We start from the raw sequence: 17,056 nt of genomic DNA on the forward strand, positions 1-17,056 counted from the left end.
AACTAAATGATGATGCTGCACTCATCATCCAATAAATTTCTGTTGACGCTATCTTTCTTATCAGCCCAATTAGTAGCTATCGTATCAGGCCCACAATATATATACCCTACGTTTGGTGGAGCGCTAAATGATCGCTTCCAATGGACGCCGTTAGAGTGCAGTTTTGTCAGTACAGCATGCTTTATAGGCGTATCATTTTCAGGGCCTCTCAGTTCTTGGATGATTGCGAAATCAGGAATACCATGGTAAAAGGTTTCTGATTTTATCTCCCAGTTGCTTGCTTTTGAATACTACGTCAATTTCAAGGATTTTATATTCGCCAGCTTTATTAACACACAATCAATATGTTAGGACACTGCGTATTTCTGCTCTTCTAGCTTTTTCCGGTCTGTCCTTCGTGGCAGAGACTTACGTTGGTAGGCTTCCTGGTTATGCGTCTCTTTGTACGGTTTATTTGATAGTTACTGGCTTTGCAGGTGCAGCTGCTTATTTATGTGCTCTTGACTCACAGGTGAGTTGTTATTTGCAATACTGTTTATCCACATTTGAAAGATGAATGCTGACGATGAACAGTCATATAACTTTCAACAAAATCGAGGGTTGAGTATGGGTTTAACAACTGCTGCTGTTGGTATTTCTGGCATTGTATTTTCCAAGATAAATGATAACTTCTTTTCCACAACAGCAAAGAACAGCAGCGACGTTCTGGATGACAGTTTGTACAATGATAGTGTTTATCATTACCTTTATTTTATTGCCTGTACAATGTGTCTGTGTAAATTTCTTGGATCTTTTTTTCTGGGACCCATCCATTCACTTAATGACAACGATAAGTACATCTATCAGGCCTTGCAAAGCGATGAATCGACACTGGAATTTGAAGCAAACTCTTCGCGGATTAAAAATAGTGGCAACTGCAGTGAAAATGATTTATCATTGATGCTTTTAAAGAATACAACGCAAGAGAATGATGGCGATCAACTATCGACAGTACATATAGCCTCTGATTGTGAGTCACAATTATGCATTCAGAAAGACAATGAAAGTGTTGCAACAACTGCAGCATTCTTTAAGCATTCTTTCGGCTTCAGTCTGTTTTGTACCTTATTTACTGTTCTGGGACTAGGCTATATCTATCTTGCGAATATTGGCAAGATCATTTATAGCAGCATCAGTCTTAATGGTTCAACACAAGAGCTACAGCAGCATTTAATAAATTTGCATGTTGCACTTTTCAGTTTGGGCAATTGCGGTTCACGAGCCATTTTTGGTGCAGTGAGCGATCTTATGACACAGAAAGTAAGGCTTCATCGATTATGGATTTTCGTCGTAGCAACCGTGCTTATGTTGACGACCGCGACGTTTCTGATTTCGTACGAAACTATTTCCGCCAGCACATTGAAGCTTTGTACCTTGTCAATGGCCTCTGCTTATGGTATTGTGTTTGGAGTTGCACCAGCAGCCACGACGGAGTTTGGGGGGACGAAGGTACTATAAATTTTGAAACTATACTTGAAGTACGCTAGCTCACGTTATTTCTATCAATGTATCATAGGCCTTTGTGAAAAATTGGGGATATTTGCTGTTCGCACCAGCTTTTGGCAGCCAAATATTTAATATTTTGTTCGGATACAGCTATGATGATAAGTCCAAAGCGCAAAAGAGCGAAAATAATATGTGCTATGGAACAAGTTGTTTCAAAGCTACTTTTCAAATTTGCATTGTCTGCGGGCTATTAGCACTTGTAATTTTGCTAATGGCTATTCGTAAGGCTCGTTCTTACAACAGCAAAAGAGCTTTTGCTTAAAAATAGTTGTGGAAGCGGCGGCAGCACTGATATTCATTTAATACAACAAAAAAATGACATTTTACGTACACAAAAGCAATTGTAAGTTAAAAAAAAAAAACCGCTTACTTCCGGTTTACCTTATTTTTCTCACGCATATTGATTCCACGGCATAAATTGAATAAAGAGTTATCAAGGCCATTGTACATCTTTCATTCTTTTTTACCCGCTTTAATCATTTCTCAAGTGTAAAAAATTAACCCACATACACCATGGCGATATCAGACGAGGCTGTTTTAGAATTTATGTTCAATCCAGGTAACAACAACCAATTGACACAACTTTTAGGTATAAGATGTCCATTAAGCTTTTATCTATGACATGTCTTAGAGAGTCAAGGATTATCTCTAGATGCCATTGCCAATACTGTAGATGAGAAACCAAGTAAAATAATTGCTTATTCTGGAAAAATAGAGAGTATAACAGTAGGCTGATGTTCTGTTTTGGTAGAATACAATATACCCGCTGAAAAATTAGCACAATTGCAAACACTAGAAAAAGAAGCTGTCAAAATTGCCGAAACAGATAGCGGAAAAGCTTTGGAATTACTTAATGAGTGTATATCAATGGAAGACAAATATGCCTCAGCTTATAATAATAGGTATAGGGGAGATAAACGAAATATAGCAGTTACCAAGTGATGTCAAACTAATGGTGATATTTTCCACATATCAAAACTATTCCTTTATAGAGCACAAGTTTATCGACTACAAGAACAGCTAGGAAAAGCGCTCGCAGATTTAGATTATGTTATCAGTGATATTGGCGAAGGGCAACCTAAAGTGTTAAGACAAGCATATACTCAAAGAGCAATAATTAAACGGCAACAAGGTGATCTAGTAGGGTCAAAAGAGGATTTTCAAGCGGGTGCAAGGTTAGGTAACCCCATCGCAAGAAATATTGCCGTTAATGAAAACCCTTACGCAAAGTTATGTAATCAGGTGATGATGGAGGTGATGAGCCGTGAAACAAACCTCACAAAGGAGACTTAGAATACTAAATATATATGTTTGGAGAATCGAATAAAACACTGACAGTCTCCTTAGGGTTTATTTCAATAGCTTAGTAAAATACTCTTTTTGAAAACCTTACATTGTTCAGGATCAATATGCAAACATTGGAGGATATCTAAATGAATTCTTTCATTGGGTATAGCTGTTAAAGCGGTAATAGGTATGGTGCGAAAGGTCTTCCGCAGTATATCGGCTAAGCGTAAGTAACCGAATATGAAATAATTTGAGGCTTCTACACCCCATTGAGATATACAATGCGCTTCTTCGATAATGAACCTTGCGATCGCATTTTTGTGATACAGATCCTCCAAGACATGAATAGAATCACAAAAGTCGTGATGTGTTATGTAGAGTATTTGCGGTATTGAGAATTTACCATTACTATTATCATTGACAAAATAGGACAGCAATTGTTGAAGCTGATTCCTTGGTTTTCCGTTTTCCTCATGTTGTGAATTGGTAACAAATAAGCAAGCTTGAATCTTGTATGACTGTAGGAGATCGTTATCTTGTTCCAATAAGTAATTTAAGGAGGGTGTGATTACAATCGTCATTTGATTCGCCTGTTTCATTTGCGCTTTATGCTGCTGCTGGTAGTTTAATGAAGCGGGCAATAAATAGCAAAGTTTTCTTGGCTCGCCAGAAGGCATCACTAGCAATATGTCACTTCCATTCATAGCTGCTAATATAGACTCCAATTGGTTGGGAATCAAGGAATCGGCGTAAAAGTTTGATCTGAGCACATTTAAGATTGCATATTTTTGCTTTTGGTGTTTGTGGTTGTTGATTCTTCCCTCGTTCTGCTCAACGTCACAAAGCTCCATTTCTTCAATCGAATTATTGATAAGTTCCTCGTCCATATCATGCACACAGCTCTCAGCATCATAATATATTGTGTTCTCACTTATCGTTCTGGAAATAGACTTTGAACTACAGGATGGTCATTGTTATACATAAGTGCTGCTGGCATATACAATAAGAACTGCCATTCATATCTTACCTGGTCGGCAGATTTTCAGTATTTAAGCTGAGTATACAATCATCAGTAGCGAACAAGATATCACCAGTACGATCCTCAGTATAACCTGTCGTGCTTTGGGCCAGAGCTTTGTTGTCTATTTCTGTTAATGCACTATGTTCTCCATTCCAATCGTCTTCATCAGAAGTGAAATGAGGCCAATCAGGTGAATCCGCATCCATTGTCATAACAAAGGGTGGGTTGTTATAATCATTGCTGTTGTCGCTGAGACTGAGATTGATCTTTTTCTTATTTGGTCTCCCGTCTACTTCTTCGTTGTCAATGTCTTCTTCAGTATCTGCTTCAATCCTTGGTCTCTTTCTAGGATTAATTTCTAAGAGTAAAAAAGCCCATATAGTAGTAATAAAGGAAAGTTAAGATCTACGTCAATCAATAGACGACGTGATAATGTGAACCCACTGCTACCATTATTTCGAGAAGTTTGCTGCTGACGTTGGTGCTGTTGTCGAAAATCATTCAGCGTTCGTGATGGTCTGTATTTCGCTGCGTACCAGCAGCGCGTCGGATAATGATGTGGTGTTGTAATGTAAGGCTTGACTGAGCATTCGTACCAAGCCAGATGTTCTACATAGTTAATTTTCATTGAAAATACTTTCTGAAGATATAGATAAAGAATATAAAAGTGCTTACTGAAGGATTGGAACAAAGAAATAATAACAAACCCCCAAATCCTAAATTTTAAGTCTAATGATTGGCCAAAATATCCTTCGTACAATACGCATTTATACATCTCCAGCTAATCCGTTTACACAAACATGAAGCCAAGTTGCGCACAGATATTGGAGAATCATGAATCCTATACCAATTCTATAGTCTATTATTGATATGCTGAGTACTGTAAGCATTTGTTGCCATTTTCACAATTGTTGTGAAATATTCTTTTTGACAAAAAACGTAGAAATCTGAGTTACATGAGATAACTATAAAGGTAAGCTTGTCGTGTCAGGGTATCACCATCGATAACAACGGGTGGGCATTATCAAGAGGATAAACTGATCACTGATTTCATAATTTAGCAACCCTATGAGATAAATGAACCTGGAGAGACACACGTGGGATTCCGTCCCAGATCATGAGCGTGCGGAAAAATAGAGGATGAGGATAGTGAGAGTGAAAGGATGAGAGAAGATAACAGTAGAAAAGTTGACTTTGTAGCTATCAAGTATAAAGTACTTTTGCAAAACAGGAATATGCTTGAATCTCAGATTCCTGATATGTTTTCAGGTGTTGAATCGAGCAGAGTCACATGAATATTCTTGCTCCATATCAGAAACCTCGTCTAACACCCTTTAATGAACACATATAACACATAGAATTCACGAGTGATCGACCAAGATTTACAAAGACTACAATTCCTTTTTTGCATGGATGTCAGGTCTTACTTTGAGGATATCGGGTTCTCACGTACTGTGAAGTTTCTAAAAGCTTCAATCATGACAAAGTCTGACATAATATCATACGATATACCTAACACTCAAAAAGTTTATATAAGCAAATTTCTGTGTTAATAGACATTGCAATGTAGCAAGCATTTTAATATGTGTTACAATTACTTTTCATTTTGTCATTTATCCAAATTACTTTTTGATGTACAACATTGATGTACTGTCGTGTTACTGTCAATAAGTGGGTTTAACTCTCTTTTTTTTTCATTCTGTTGAAGTAGCTTATTGTAAGTAACTGCTCTATGCACCTATAGTCAATAAGTAGATTTAGAATGATAAGAAAAAATTGATTAAATTTACAACTTACTACAAGGAATTTCTGATGCTCTCAGATACTTGCAGAATACGATCAACTGCCTTTGGTGCACACAGACACACGCATTTTAAAAGCTTACGAATCTAAGGAATGGATTCAAATAATTTATCTTTGAACACCTTGCACATTCTTTACAGTGCTTTTATTAACAAATTTACTTTAAAAGAATGTCATCTATTTGAAACGATTCGCTGTTATTTCTGACACTGTCACGATCACCATTTGAATGTTACCTTAACTTTGAGTCCTATATGAAAAATTTAAAAAACAAAAATTTATGCGACCAGGGCATCCTTATCAGTATAGGGCTTCCCTCAGCTTTAAAATAAAGGTTGCATGGTATTGGGAGTACAATAAAGGTAACCCCTTCAGTACAGAAAGGAATATAAGTCAGATAATTACAGTATCTGTAGTTCATCTGAATCTCTTGCCTCTTTCAGTCAGTCAGTCAGTATACCTATTGTGCTTAACAAAAAAAAAAAAAAAGGGATGCATCGGGTCATAGTTAATAAGATTTTAATGAACTCATGACGTTGATTAAGTGTTTTTGTAAGATACAATGTAATCCAAATGTATAATATGAACACAAAATTTTAAATCTCACGTTTTTTGCCTGTAACAGGATCTCTAATATTTTAGGTTTATAAAAAACAAAAGAATCCAAATAAAGTAATTCAGATATGGAGGAGGAGAAGTTATAGTTACAAAGTAAACTGTGATAGAGAGCCTTGAAGCTTAAGGCAAAACTTTTTTTGAGAAAAGATCAAAGGTAAATTTTATTCAATTTTGATTAATTTTTCGTAGCTGTCCTTTTCTTTTTTTTTGTGATTTCTAATGTCAAGGTAATGTTTTTAGGCAGCAAAAGGTCTATAAGCAAAGAAAGTACTAATGGTAGGGGAAGGGGTATCTAATAAGTTAACGAGTTGTTTTCGGCTTCGGGGACGTTCTTGCAACGAATTGAAAAAGAAAGCTTGAGTAGCATGTATTTCAATCTCTCATGTATTACTTTCGCGCAGAGACAGGACAATTCTAAGTGTGAAAAAGAACAATTTAGACTTCCAAGGAGGCCTTTCTCAATAGCAGTGATGACAAAAGACTTTACCCTAGTTTGATGTACCCGTGAGCCACAAATAAGGCAGAGGCAAGCAGCGTTAACGAGTTCTTCTTTATTTTGCAGTGTTGACATATAGAAGTGCAAGTCTTCAATGATGGATGACGGTGAATGAAAGAAAGAAGGAAGAGCAATAGTGGACATGAACCTGATTTTTTATAGCAAAAGGATAGAGGGCGCTTCTGTCGATTTTGAAAATGCACGCATTAGGAAATATTTATGTACAACCAGTGCTCTTTATCTTCCTTTTCACCTGCCTTTCACTGTGTTGTATTTTGTTGTGATAATCAATTAAAAATATCATGTGCTTCTGACGATATGACAAAAAAAAAAAATGGCTGTTTTTGTTCTTATCGAGTAATGTATAATTTTCTGCAGAGTCCATCTCATCTTAACCCAGATTTTCCTGATTTTTCTCGGATTCTATATATGGATTTGGCGACGAGAAAAGATCCTTACATAAGAGGAATTCTATAATTTAGCGAGGACGATGGTTAAAATGGCTAAAATCGTATATGTAAAAGTAGAAGTATACATTATTGTTCTGTATAAAAAAAAAAAAGACCAAGGTAACAAAATGAGGTTGTTCTATTTCAAAAGCAAAGGAGGATGAGAGGAGAAACAAAGAAAGTTATAGATGAGGAATAGTATGTCGTAGTGGATAGAGTGTGTGTGCGTATATGTACTTGACATATCGAATATTACGTAAGAGAAGTATATGTAGTTTATATACACATAAATATAGCGGTAAAGATACAATACAGTATATGACAGAACGGGTTGTATAAATAACGTCTATTGATCTTGCTTTAACCGAAATGGAAGCTAAAACCTGGATGGCCTCTTCTACCTCCTCCACCAAATTGTGCTCCAGGGAAGCCTCCTCCTCCCATACCTCCCATCCCTCCCATACCACCGCCGGCCATACCACCAAACATTTGAGCAAAGATATCATTCACGTCCACACCGCCTGGGAAGCCTGCGCCACCTCCCATGCCCATACCGCCTTCTAAATCAGCACCTGAATCGTATCTAGCCTTCTTTTCTGGATCACTCAAAATAGCGTAAGCTTCACCCACTTCCTTGAATCTGGCTTCTGCCTTAGCATCACCATCATTCTTATCAGGATGATATTGAAGAGCTAATTTACGATAGGCTTTTTTAATTTCGGAATCGGTGGCCGATTTGCTTAAGCCTAGAATCTTGTAATAATCCTTGCGTTGTGATTTTTTCAGCTCAAGTTCTGCTTTACGCAACAGGTTTTGATATTCTGTAGGATAAAAAATTAGCAACGAGGAATTCCATCGTGACGAAAATGTCAGGACCATTCAATCAAATTACCTCTATTGGATGCATCCACTTCAACTAACTTTCTATAATCTTTCACCGCTTCCTCGTATTGCTCAGTTTCCATATAGCAAGCAGCACGTCTACTATAAGCCTTGTAGAATCCATCGTCTAATTGAATCGCTTTATCGCAGTCCACGAGAGCTTCTTCAAATTTCTTTTGCTTTTGCAGAACAGCAGCACGGTTGGAATAAAGTCGAGCATTCATATGAGCATTCGCTGGGTCGATTTCTAAAGCACTGGTATAAGCTTCAAAAGCCTGATCTAATTGTCCGGCCTTGAATGCTGTATTGCCTTCCTCCTTCTGTTTTTCGATTGTCTTTGCCATCTTGAGTAAATCACGCGCTTTTCTAAAGTCAGGATCACAGCGAAGTGCCTCTTGACAATGGGCAATGGTCTTCTGATTATCGCCTTGACTATAGAAGACACGGGCTCTAAGATAGAGTGCGTCAGGATTTTGATTGTTCAAGCGCACCAGTGAATTGGCAATACGGCTGGCTTCAGAGTAGTTCTTTTCGCCTAAAGCGCATTCGGCTTGCATCACTTTCCAATGGTAAGGAACTACATCTGCGTCTACAAATGAAATAGCGCGATCAAGACTATTGCGAGCAAGGCCCCACTGTTGATTGGCTATGAATGTCTGTGCTTGCGCCATGTATTGACTGACTTGCTGTAGGTTGTAGAATTCTCGTTGTGTGGCGGCGCTGGACGTGGCTATCGACGAGTCCAATTGCAATGCGTAGTTGTATAATCGAGAGGCTTCTTCCAAATTACCCATATTTAAGTGGCATTTACCACCACGTAAAAAGGCTTTGACATTCTGTGGATCAAGCTCGGTGGCAGTACGACAATCATTCGCTGCTTCTTTATATTTCTTCAACATGACAAGAGCAGCAGCTCGATTATTGTAATAAGTAGCAGTCTTGGGTGATATATCTGTTATTATATAGAATAGCCCATTTATCTAATCAATAATCCTGCTTTTAAAATAAACAATATAATACTGATCAAGTAAATCGGTATCTACCAATAGCCTGAGAATATAGCTTGACAGCTTCTGCATATTGTCCTTGTTTGTATTGCTCGTTAGCTTGGTTTTTGATCTCTTCAGGATTACTGGTGCATAGTATAAAAATACATTAAGACTTTGCTTGTAACCTTTTCGATAAAAATGGATCAAAAAATACTTACGGCTGCGAAGTAGCTGTGGCAGCAGGAGTACTAGGATCTACATCCATAGGAGCTGATTCATTGGTAGTCATTATATATAGTAATAGATAAAGGAACTGTACAAAACCCACAGACTAACGCACGCACACGCAATGTAAGATTGAAAAAATAAAAATAAAAAAAGTAAAAAGAAAGAGGGTTTTGTCACTCGAATGGTTTGGTACAGTGAGTTTGTTTTTGATCGTTAATTTCTGTTCTAAAAATTTTAAAATTGAAATATTGTTTTGGGAAAAAGTCACTGACAAAAGAAACCATTGGGCTTTGTTATTTCTGATCCAGCTTATGGAATTTGCTAGAATCATGCAATTCTTTGTGCGGTAAAAAAAAAAGGAAAGGGATATTTCGGTTTAGCCCATGTGTAGAAAATCATCTTTCGATGAATTACAATAATAAAATAAAGTGCTCTTACAAAGTCTCTATATATCGAATGAGTGGACCTCAAATACAGTCATGATCTGCCGAACTAAACTTTTGGAACCTGAGTTTAACATGGATTATGTTTTATAGTGTTCCAGTCATAAACAGCTAAAAGAAGCCAGTAAGCAAAAAAGAGTGCAGAAAGGGGCATCCTTCTAGTCATTCTTGTGGCTATTCACAACTACTGGGACGCGAAACTTAGCAATACTGAAAGGTTGTCATTAAAATGATGATGTTCGACTATAGTGTCTACTCTCCGAAACATAACTGCCCTTTCGAGTGCAATACGTATTGATGGAACCGATAACCTAGGAAGTTCTTTGTTGAACATCGACGTTTTCAAAACATAGGCTATGCATAATAATGCACGTAGTTCACGGAACGACTGTTCCAATGTTATGTTACTTAGTAAATCCTTACTTTTTCATCTGTAAAAAGTTCAAAGGATTCCCATTTTTTATGTCCAAGGGAGAATTACTCTGTTTATACGAATTGGTGGCGCTGCGAGCCTTCTATTGTTTTTGTTTTTAATTCTGTAATTCCCAAAGCTGTCTATAGCCAAGCCATTCTGTTCATGCAACATGGTTGTCAGATATTTTATCATTCACAGCGGAAAAACTTGATTTATTGCTTTTAAGCTTTCAGAACGTTATCCTATTCTCCAATTTGTAATGAGTATACTGACAAATTGTCCATACAGTATCAGTTGCTGTATTGTGCCTAAACGTATGTCCTCGCAGATCTCATAGCCGATTTGTTACATGCACGTATATCAAGAAACTCAAGTTACGGCCTGGTCATGATGAATGTTATGGTTCAAGCTGTGAGCGCGCTCATTCAGAAAAATAAGTTATCGTCCAACATATTGCCGAGCGAAGCATTTTCGTTTTCGTGTCTACGAGATATTCTGATTTCGTCCGTGTAAGATTTGACATTTAATTTCCTGTTGCATTGAAGGCTGCTGCTTCTTTATTACACTACTTTCCAAATTTTTTTTTTACTTTTTTCCCTCCCTCTAAGCGAGATTTCCGTAACATGAATGAGGAAACAGACTCAAGTCCTAAAAATCAACGCAATAAGAGCTATGACGCTACTGAAAGTAATAAAAGGAGGAGGCTAGAACAGCAGACAGATACGCAGAGCCAGCAGCCTGACCAGCAGCAACAATCGAATAGTTTGGATCTTTTCAACATTCCTTTATCCTTCGTGAATGATGGGAATAACAACAATAGTCATCTGTTCAATCACCTAAATTTAGATACAGCAGGAGTATTACCTGATGATCTCTTTACTTTCGTTACTAATAATGATAACGATCGGAGAAGCAGTATACAAGCCGGTGCGATTGCAGTAAATAACATAACAGAGAATACTCCTGAGATCTTCAACAACAATAATAACCTCATTACCTCCTCTCCACGCTCCATCACGTCCCCAATTAGTACAGCATCCAAGCCAGCAGATAGAGAGCAAATCGTAAACAGGCCAATGCTATCCCCGCAACTAAGGATGCAACAGCAGCAGACAAATAAAACGACTTATACATCACACGATAGCGATAATGATATTCGAAGTATGGTGCAAGAAGATTTTGACAGAAGAGCACCCTTAGATCCACCTGATCAATCAGTACATACTATTGTAGTAGGTGGAAGGGCATTTCGGTTGAGCTGGGAGTCTTTGAAGAGTGATGCATCACCAACCAACTTTTTTATTGAGTATTTCAGAAAGATCGCATCATCCTCAACATCAACAGCTAATCAACAACAACGTTCGAATAGTAACAAAAAGCGCATCATGCATATCGACAGAGATCCTGATCTGTTTGAACAAGTAGTTCGTCACCTACGTGGCTACTATATCCGGCCAAAAGACGATGTGGAGTATCAAGCTTTACTGTGCGATTCCCTTTATTATGGATTGGCACATCTACGTAAATCACTTCTGGAGTATCTATTTGTCAATGTTGGAGGACGTCTCTTCCGTGTTTCGTGGGATTTATTCTCGAGAGATGGAAGACATAACTTTTTTACCGGTCCTTTGCGACATTCTTTACATACACCACCTAAAGGAGAACGAAACGTGTCGCCGCTTTATATTGATCGTGATCCGGATATATTTCAAAACATTATCCACCATTTGCGAGGGTATACCATCCATATAAGGGACGAAGAGCATCGAAAAAATCTGTTAAGAGATGCGCAGTATTACGTATTTCGACAATTGTATGATAAATTGTTGACAGTCATGCCTGGAACAGCTCTTCCAGGCTACAGCGATTCCGGGTTGTCCGCGGAGACATGCAACTGTGGTATATATGGAAGTACACCAGAAATATTGATGAAATTGAGTGATATACGTCCTTCGAATTTGATAAAGCCAGATCCTCAGAAACTCGAGGAATCAGCCGACCTACAATATCATCGAAATGTTGAAGGAGAAACGTCACACAGGTTATTGATACAACTAACAGGCGTAGAAATACAAATTCATCACCGGTCCGACGAAAATGATTTCCATTATAAACTTATAGTTTCGAATGAAGCGGATAAGAAAAAACTACGCGCTATAGCAGATACTTTCAAAACTGATTTAGGCAAAGAGATAGAATTGAGGGTTCTTCCAGAATGTGTGTTTAGAATCGATGGCGTTGACCAAGCAGTATCAGTTTTTAGCTCCAACATTTTAGCAAAACGAACTCTGTGGTTGCAGTGCAATGAAGAGAGTGGCAAGGAACATACATGCGAATTTACAGAGCTTACTATTCAACGAGCAATTTTCCGTTTAGATACGAGATTGAAATTTTTCCCCTTAGTTTTGGAAGGCTTCACTGGGAGATACCATCTTAATGCAAGAAGGCAATTTCTAACTTAAGAGAAATAAAACACACTGTGCTTTAATTGTGTGGTACGAGAAGATGTAATTGGATAAAATGATAAGAAAGATTAGTTATGCTTTATATGGAATCACCGTTTGCTGTTTATGAATACGTAATTTTGTGTGCGCACAAATCAAACTGTTAAGGACAATTTTCACACACACACACACACACCGACACACTCACACACACACATACACGCACACAGAAGCGCATACACGCACCAACGACGTGATAAACCGACATTCTTTTCGATGCACACATTTTAAAGAAATTGCATAAAAAACTGTTATCTTTAATTTCTGCCAAACGCACCCACCCCCTTTCTTTTTAAGATCCTTTGAAACCGTTTTTTCCTATTCTTTTACCTTTTTTTTTTTTTTCTCTCTTTGATCTTTTTCCTATCAAAAACCTTGAAATGCCTTTCCGTTGCAAATGTGGAAGAACATTTGAAAAGACAGATACTTTTGCTACGCATACATCATCTTGTGCTCCTTTTCATCATCGGCGCATGTCAGATACAACTCAACTATCCTCTGCTAATAATAACAACAGTACGTCAATCCCAAGTCGCTCACCACAGAGAATACCTATGTTGAATACAAGCTCTCTTCCTAGAGGATTATTTACTACTCTTTCGCCTACGTCAGCCACATCATCTTTAGGCTCGCCCACTGCTGATTCTGCAACAATGATGGATGGACGTAAACAACAACAGCGTGAATTGTCAAGCTCTGTTCCTGTAACCAATAGCTTCTTCATGCCTACTGCACTCTCTATCCAAAATGCATTCGAAGGTGCCAGAAGGAGATCCATGTCATCAGGTTCTTCATCTTTCAAATAAACATCGAGTGTACAGACAAGTAGTAGTTTTGCGCGATAATTCGCGCAGTGTGTATAAGTTGCAATTTTTTACCGCAGAACAAGTTTGTCGTTTCATTGAAACAATACCAAGAGGAAGAAGCCAGGAACAGTACATACCCACAACTCTATATCATATTATTATCATATATTACTATGCCCCCCACGAATCGTATGATCGTAAACCACATACACAAATTTCTGTTATACTTATTGCTTTCATAGCCCTGAAAAAAAATGTTATTTTCAATTTTTTGAACAAATATCAAATTTCTGGTACACATGCAACAAACTATAGGTGATATTAAATCCCTTTTCGTTTCTGAAGTAATACTCGAATACTTATTATTTCACAGTTAGTTTTCTTTTTTTTCTTTACAAATAATTTCTTGCAAATAAAAAAGAATTAATCGCTTTTTGCTTTTAACTGAAAAAAAAAAAAAAAAAATAAGAAGAAAAAGCTGTCAGTTCTGCAGATGTTCATGGCATTTTTCGTGTTCTCATAATAGATCCTTTATTTTGTGGAACTGTTCTTTTGAGTTTTCTCTATTACAATAGTTAGCACAATATGAGCATCTGATAAAATGTGTAGCGTCGCCTTGATTACCGTTTGACATCAGATCAGATTATTACGGTAGCGTTTACCGTATATGCTTTCCGAGAATTTTGTTCCGTCTTTCATATTCAAACTTGTAGCAGTAGATGCATCACGCCTGAATAGAATTATTAACTGATCATTAGTAACCATCATCTCTCTTGCTTCTGCAATTGACCCTTTGTTGTTTATCCATTCCTTTACGTCATTCGAATTTTTCAGCCGACTTGCCTCAATGTATATTTCTTGTTCATAAATCATTCTACGGGCAGTAAATACTTACAGTTACTTAATATGGCAAAATTGGCAGCTTCGTCTCACACTGAAGATCTATAACAGTCAGCATTTAGCCTTCTTTTTATAGAAAGAAAGCTCAACGCAGTAGCCATCTATAAATATTTATCAGTTCCGAGAGCAGTTTTTTTGTGAATGAATCTCTAACAGTCCATGGGCAGTGTCATAATTAGTACATAAATTTCGGGTTACATAGTACGTTATCAGAAGCGTTTTCTTCAAATGGTATAATATCACAGTTGTTCTTTGAGATTATAGTACCAAACACTCATTCTTCTGTCCAATGTTATTCTCATTTCATCAACTTTGCTGAAGCCATTTGTGTTATCCAATGTTTGTCAAACAAAAATTACTAATCACACGTCTATTGTCTGCTACCTGGTACTTTAATTACATACAACTTCTGTTAGAGTGTACAAGAAGTGGGCAGTTGACACTATCCTAAGATTCAGTTAAATGATAGATAGCCGGTGTGTCGCTTCTACTTTAACTGTTATGGTGACCACCACCATCACCATCACATCGAATACTAGTTAAATATTGCACTCAAAGAATAATTAAATCATGGCATTTCAAATGAACTTGTCGGCAGAAAACTTACGATCATATTGTTTTTGAAAACGCCATCACATTACAAGAAAATTAGTTGGCTTCAACTTTACAAAAAATGCTGAGCAGTAACGATAGATGAATAAAGAGCAACTGCAATTAAGGAGGCTAGGCATAGCACTAGGTAGATTGTTAGTGGTGTCAACAGTATTAATATCAATTTGACTGACCTGCAATGCATGCTACCTTAATTTATCAATCGAACATCTAAGCTGCTGGTGCAGTATTTAGAGCAGTTTAGCATGGACTTGCCTTATAATAGTACAGCAGCTCGACTTAATGTTTGATAACATACATACTTCCGACATATATATGCGAAGTTTTTCTGTTTTGTACAGCACTGTTATGGATCGTAGCCCTTCCAGGTTGTAGAAGCAGAATAATAAGTACGCTACTGTATCTGTTACTGCTGCTGTTAGTGTCAAGAAATTTAAGTACCTCTGGAAAAATCCGGTGGATATCGCATCGTTTGGTACGAGTATTACTGATTACATAGCTTATACACTCATGAATCAAGCGCATCATCGCTGCACAACCTAATATGGAAGAGATACTATAGATCAATATTTCGAATAATTGACTGTGGATAAGATTGCCACTTGCTATTGTTAAATATGTTATCCTTTTGAGAAGAGGGAAGAGGCACTCCTTTGAATAATTTTACATTTTATTTCTTGAATATACAATATTGTTTGATTTAAATAAATAAGTAATGAAACTGAAGTCGTTTAAATAGCTGTAAATGTCATTTTGTCTAGTTTGTCTGTTATTATCATTTATGAAAAGAAATGAATTATGCCGTTGAAAATAGCCGGTAAAACTAGAACTCTAGCTTTAAAAAATGCACAATCAAATTCTAAAAAATTAAGGTAGAAGCTTGTAGGATGTAAAAGTGTTTTCATGATTGGCCTCATGCCATAGATCTTCCATTAAAAACATATACCAAAGCGCTGTTAAAGGGATGGTTGATAAATGCCATAAACTATGAGCATCGAACGTCCTCCAAATCGGCGGGAAGTCAAACAGTTCAAGGGACGCGGCCAGAGAAACTCCGAGGCCCGAAATGATCCCCAAACGGGCATAGGACATGGACTTATTGTTGCCCTTTTTCAGCATTTGCACTATATACCATCCAGACCAGACCAAAATTTGACATGCTCCGACAATGACATTCGCATACATGTTATAGGTATAGTCAAAGGAGACAATCGTCAGCTTACCGACGTGTGCAACATACAGACAAACAAAAACCGTGCCCAGCCATTTAATTGCCAAGGAATTGCGTACACGGCATACTCGAATGATGGCATAGAACAGAGAGTAAAGGACAAGCAGACCGGCTGAAAAATAATCCATGAGCTCTGTAAATTTACGATCGCGAGTATGGAAAATAGTGCTCCATAACCAAGCGTTCATACCTAGAAGGGTGTAAAGGATCAAGAATCCTCTCAAATGAGAAGTTGAAGGCGCTTTTTTGCGGATAAGCTGAAAGTAATATAGATTAACAAGACCGTTGCCAATGGAAAATATAACAGAGGCTGGCTCCTGTATGCCGAGAAACCGATAAAACGGCCATTTGCCGTAATATTGATACACAGGCGTTCCTTCTTGAAGTGCTTTGTCTGTGAGAGATTGCATACATGTATATTTACAATTATCCGAACCTACACGGGAATCAAAGAATAGAATAAGAAGAGTTAGACCTAGTATTTTCTTTACTCTTTGATTAGCAACAGTTTGATGCATGGATGTGTAACCTTACAGCTCCATTTCAGTAATTTCAGAAAAAAGTCTAATTCTACCGGACAGGATAGTTGCACACATTCATCAACACAGTGATTGAAGGCAGGCTGATCATCCCCTTCAGAAGCAAAACTGCGACAAGTTAAATAGTTTAAGATGATAAATAAAGATAAAAATAAATAAGAAGCCCTCTGCATAGTATCTTCTCTCTCTTTTTTTTTTCCGGTTTTTTTCTACGGTTTTATGGGCATGTAAAAATGAAAAAGAGATAACCTCATTAGGTCTCACACAAGATAAACAATTATTTTTAAT

The 17,056-nt window shown here is 37.4% G+C and overlaps 7 protein-coding genes across 7 annotated transcripts; 4 read left to right on the plus strand and 3 right to left on the minus strand.

The window, feature by feature from the left end:
- Positions 1-6: 6 nt before the first annotated feature.
- BDF20DRAFT_912837 (major facilitator superfamily domain-containing protein) lies at positions 7-1,807 on the plus strand (the record flags this gene model as incomplete). The annotated part of the gene is made up of 4 exons (XM_053083994.1): positions 7-245; positions 352-511; positions 574-1,488; positions 1,556-1,807. 4 exons carry the CDS (start codon positions 7-9, stop codon positions 1,805-1,807), a joined length of 1,566 nt encoding a protein of 521 aa, XP_052936157.1.
- A 251-nt stretch (positions 1,808-2,058) lies between these two features.
- BDF20DRAFT_912838 (uncharacterized protein) lies at positions 2,059-2,838 on the plus strand (the record flags this gene model as incomplete). Its single annotated transcript, XM_053083995.1, has 4 exons — positions 2,059-2,104; positions 2,177-2,230; positions 2,297-2,447; positions 2,538-2,838. The coding sequence occupies 4 exons, from the start codon at positions 2,059-2,061 to the stop codon at positions 2,836-2,838; spliced, it is 552 nt and encodes a 183-aa protein (XP_052936158.1).
- On the minus strand, positions 2,770-4,528 carry BDF20DRAFT_868268 (uncharacterized protein). The gene is made up of 4 exons (XM_053080931.1): positions 4,298-4,528; positions 3,860-4,211; positions 2,939-3,789; positions 2,770-2,842 (listed from the first exon to the last, which is right to left on the minus strand). Exons 1-4 carry the CDS (start codon positions 4,479-4,481, stop codon positions 2,835-2,837), a joined length of 1,395 nt encoding a protein of 464 aa, XP_052936159.1. The 5' UTR covers positions 4,482-4,528; the 3' UTR covers positions 2,770-2,834.
- Positions 4,529-7,138: 2,610 nt separating this feature from the next.
- BDF20DRAFT_487710 (uncharacterized protein) lies at positions 7,139-9,803 on the minus strand. Its single transcript, XM_053075581.1, has 6 exons — positions 9,757-9,803; positions 9,309-9,655; positions 9,145-9,233; positions 8,112-9,053; positions 7,533-8,040; positions 7,139-7,241 (listed from the first exon to the last, which is right to left on the minus strand). The coding sequence occupies exons 2-5, from the start codon at positions 9,377-9,379 to the stop codon at positions 7,580-7,582; spliced, it is 1,563 nt and encodes a 520-aa protein (XP_052936160.1). The 5' UTR covers positions 9,380-9,655; positions 9,757-9,803; the 3' UTR covers positions 7,139-7,241; positions 7,533-7,579.
- Positions 9,804-11,384: 1,581 nt separating this feature from the next.
- On the plus strand, positions 11,385-12,233 carry BDF20DRAFT_787590 (uncharacterized protein; the record flags this gene model as incomplete). The annotated part of the gene is made up of 3 exons (XM_053076129.1): positions 11,385-11,535; positions 11,656-12,049; positions 12,089-12,233. Coding segments are annotated over 3 exons (690 nt in total), but the record flags the coding sequence as incomplete, so codon positions are not given.
- A 777-nt stretch (positions 12,234-13,010) lies between these two features.
- Positions 13,011-13,943, plus strand: BDF20DRAFT_868283 (uncharacterized protein). The gene has a single exon (XM_053080932.1). The coding sequence runs from the start codon at positions 13,061-13,063 to the stop codon at positions 13,484-13,486; it is 426 nt and encodes a 141-aa protein (XP_052936162.1). The 5' UTR covers positions 13,011-13,060; the 3' UTR covers positions 13,487-13,943.
- Positions 13,944-15,646: 1,703 nt separating this feature from the next.
- BDF20DRAFT_868286 (Per1-like-domain-containing protein) lies at positions 15,647-17,013 on the minus strand. The gene is made up of 2 exons (XM_053080933.1): positions 16,764-17,013; positions 15,647-16,665 (listed from the first exon to the last, which is right to left on the minus strand). The coding sequence occupies exons 1-2, from the start codon at positions 16,939-16,941 to the stop codon at positions 15,866-15,868; spliced, it is 978 nt and encodes a 325-aa protein (XP_052936163.1). The 5' UTR covers positions 16,942-17,013; the 3' UTR covers positions 15,647-15,865.
- Between the last annotated feature and the right edge of the window lie 43 nt (positions 17,014-17,056).

This window comes from Mycotypha africana (genome assembly GCF_025528875.1).
Source record: "Mycotypha africana strain NRRL 2978 chromosome Unknown BDF20scaffold_5, whole genome shotgun sequence".
In the NCBI taxonomy this organism is placed as follows: Eukaryota; Fungi; Mucoromycota; class Mucoromycetes; order Mucorales; family Mycotyphaceae; genus Mycotypha; species Mycotypha africana.